At 31.7% G+C, this 2,511-nt stretch overlaps 1 protein-coding gene across 1 annotated transcript; it reads right to left on the bottom strand.

Moving 5' to 3' along the window:
- Positions 1–522: 522 nt before the first annotated feature.
- LOC114186568 lies at positions 523–1,775 on the bottom strand. The gene is made up of 2 exons (XM_028074513.1): positions 1,645–1,775; positions 523–1,543 (listed from the first exon to the last, which is right to left on the bottom strand). Exon 2 carries the CDS (start codon positions 1,538–1,540, stop codon positions 575–577), a length of 966 nt encoding a protein of 321 aa, XP_027930314.1. The 5' UTR covers positions 1,541–1,543; positions 1,645–1,775; the 3' UTR covers positions 523–574.
- Between the last annotated feature and the right edge of the window lie 736 nt (positions 1,776–2,511).

Raw genomic sequence — 2,511 nt, 5'->3', positions numbered from 1 at the left:
TTTAAAAACAAATAATAATTAATTATTATATTGATTAATTTACAAATTATGTTATAAACTAAAATTTATTGGTATCTAAAATAGTGTTTATTATAAATAAAAAATTGTAATTGATTTAAGAATTAGAGCTTAAAGTGGTTTGTAACATTTGTTACAAAAATTTTAGTTATTAATGGATTGGTGTCTAATAGTTAAAATCAATAATAACAAATAGTTAAAATTTTGATAGTTAATATTAAAGATTAATTAGACTTTAATTTATAAATCAATTATAATTTTTTATTTATAATTGTAATATTTATAATAGAGACCATTTTAGTTTATAAAATAATATTTAATTTAGATAATAAAAACTAATTGCTTTGGTTTGTAAAATTCGTTACTATTTAATAGTTTATTTTAATTAAGAATACTAAACGGTACATCAACACATTACATACATCTTGAGAGAATAAAAAGTGATAAGTTTATAGGTTATATGGTGCGATAAGAAGAGAGATAGAAAAAAAAAGAAATATATAATAATTATAGAAAAAATGAAAGTTAACGTGTATGTATTATTGTACATATAGATTCAATCATCCTCAGGAGGAGGCATTTCATTGAGATCCAATTGAAGATCTTTTGTTGGAGCAGCAGCATGAGTTGAAGTTGATGCATGCTGTTTTTGTTGTACAGAAGAAGAGGAAGAAACTCCATTGTCTTTTGTCACTGGAGCATCCTCGGGCATTTCGCCAACTCCGACACCGTTATCAACAACAACTTGATCATCACTGTTGGTTAGGGCACACTCATCCACATGACTCATCACTGCAGACAGAGTTCTAAAATACTGATTGCACACTTTGCACATCAACATTCTCCTAGTCCAACAGATCTTATGGGCACCTGTTGCGTACCCTCGACTCCTTAACCATTTCCTCAACTTGATGTTATCGTAGTCATCCTCATCACACGAATCTTCCACATCACATTCCTCGTACTCATCATCATCGGAGTAAGGATAACGATTCCATCTCATCAACTTGCTCGTGTCGTCGTTGCTGCCCCTCCTTCCCTTTCTCTTCCATCCGCACCCCACCAAGGACTTCGACATGTCGTGGATCTCAGCCCCACTTCCACCGCTTTCATCGATTCTCAGTGCTTCTTCTTCGCCACCCCTTGCACCGCTTTCATCGATTCTCAGTGCTTCTTCTTCACCACCCCTTGCACCGCTTTCAAGAATTCTGAGTGGTGCTACCATCTCATCACCTCTTACAACATTCAAGGGTGTTGGGGTTGTTAGCGCTGAAGAGGATCTCAACCTCCTTGTGCTGCTCTTCTTCTTGTGGGTGAATTTGGTGCTTCTGCGGTTCTTCTTGTGCACTTTGATGTGCCCTCCCAAGGATCTTCCGCACTTGAATTCACGCTGGCAGAAAGGGCAAACCTTTTTGCTTTCTGAATAAGGGACAAGCTGAAGGTTGCTGCTGCCACCAGCACCACCACCGTTGCAGCTTCTCCCTTCACCTGAAACTGAAACTCTTTTCCCAGAAAGATCCATCTGCTGAAAAGAGGAAAAAAAAAAAAGAAAAACTGTGAGAAAAAAAAAATCAAGTAATGAGGCTTTCAAAATGAAAACACTAAAGGGTGTGAAGGTTTCTGCACCTTCAAGGAATGATATCGACACAGAAAGAGGAGTAAAAGGAGAGAGAGGGAATGAAAGAGACAAAGAGAATGAAAGAATGTGAGAGAGAGAGAGAGAGAGAGAGAGAGAGAGAGATTGAGACACAGAGTGAATCAGGAGAAAACAAAGAAGAGAAGTGAGAAACATGGAACAGAAGAAGCATGTATATATAGCAAAAAAACATGTTCTTAGGTTATAACGTACATTTAGGAGAGAGAAATGTAAGAACCATAAACTCATGTTATACAACGGTATCAATTTTTTTCATTTTTCATTTTCAAAGTATTAACTATTTTCTCAAAAAGAAGTTTAATTCTCATTTCTATCACAAACCTTTTATATTTCTTTTAATATTTTTCTTCTTACATGTTAATTTTGAATTAAATGAACATACATTATAAATGTAAATTAAAAAGAATAGTATTACTTTTAGAGTGATTATTATGGTCACTATATTATATATATATATATATATATATATATATATATATATATATATATATATATATATATATTATTCTCGTTATTTAGTTTTATAACTTTTTTTTCTTTTAATCCACATTTCTTTTTTTAGTTATTAGACTTATTATGAAATTAATTTATATTTTTAATTTTTTTTATTTTGTTAAAAATCTCGTGCAATTACACAAGAAAACTATCAAATAGTAATCAATTTTATGAAAAAAAAAATCTGTTTAGAGATCAATTTAAAAATCAATTTTTCAATTAGAGACTAATTTAGATACTAATTCTTTTGATAGCTAAAACCTATACAGTTAATGTTAGTGACCAATTCAGAGATCAATTTATTGTTGAAACTATTTTACTTACTAATTTAACGACCAATT

The sequence above is a fragment of the Vigna unguiculata genome, chromosome 6 (genome assembly GCF_004118075.2).
Source record: "Vigna unguiculata cultivar IT97K-499-35 chromosome 6, ASM411807v1, whole genome shotgun sequence".
NCBI classification, from domain to species: domain Eukaryota; kingdom Viridiplantae; phylum Streptophyta; class Magnoliopsida; order Fabales; family Fabaceae; genus Vigna; species Vigna unguiculata.
Note: the sequence above shows the minus strand (reverse complement) of the source record. Positions and strands in the feature narration are given on the sequence as shown.

Excerpts from the sequence above, each read along its gene's own strand:
- LOC114186568 (XM_028074513.1), bottom strand. The coding sequence starts at position 1,540 with ATGGATCTTTCTGGGAAAAGAGTTTCAGTTTCAGGTGAAGGGAGAAGC.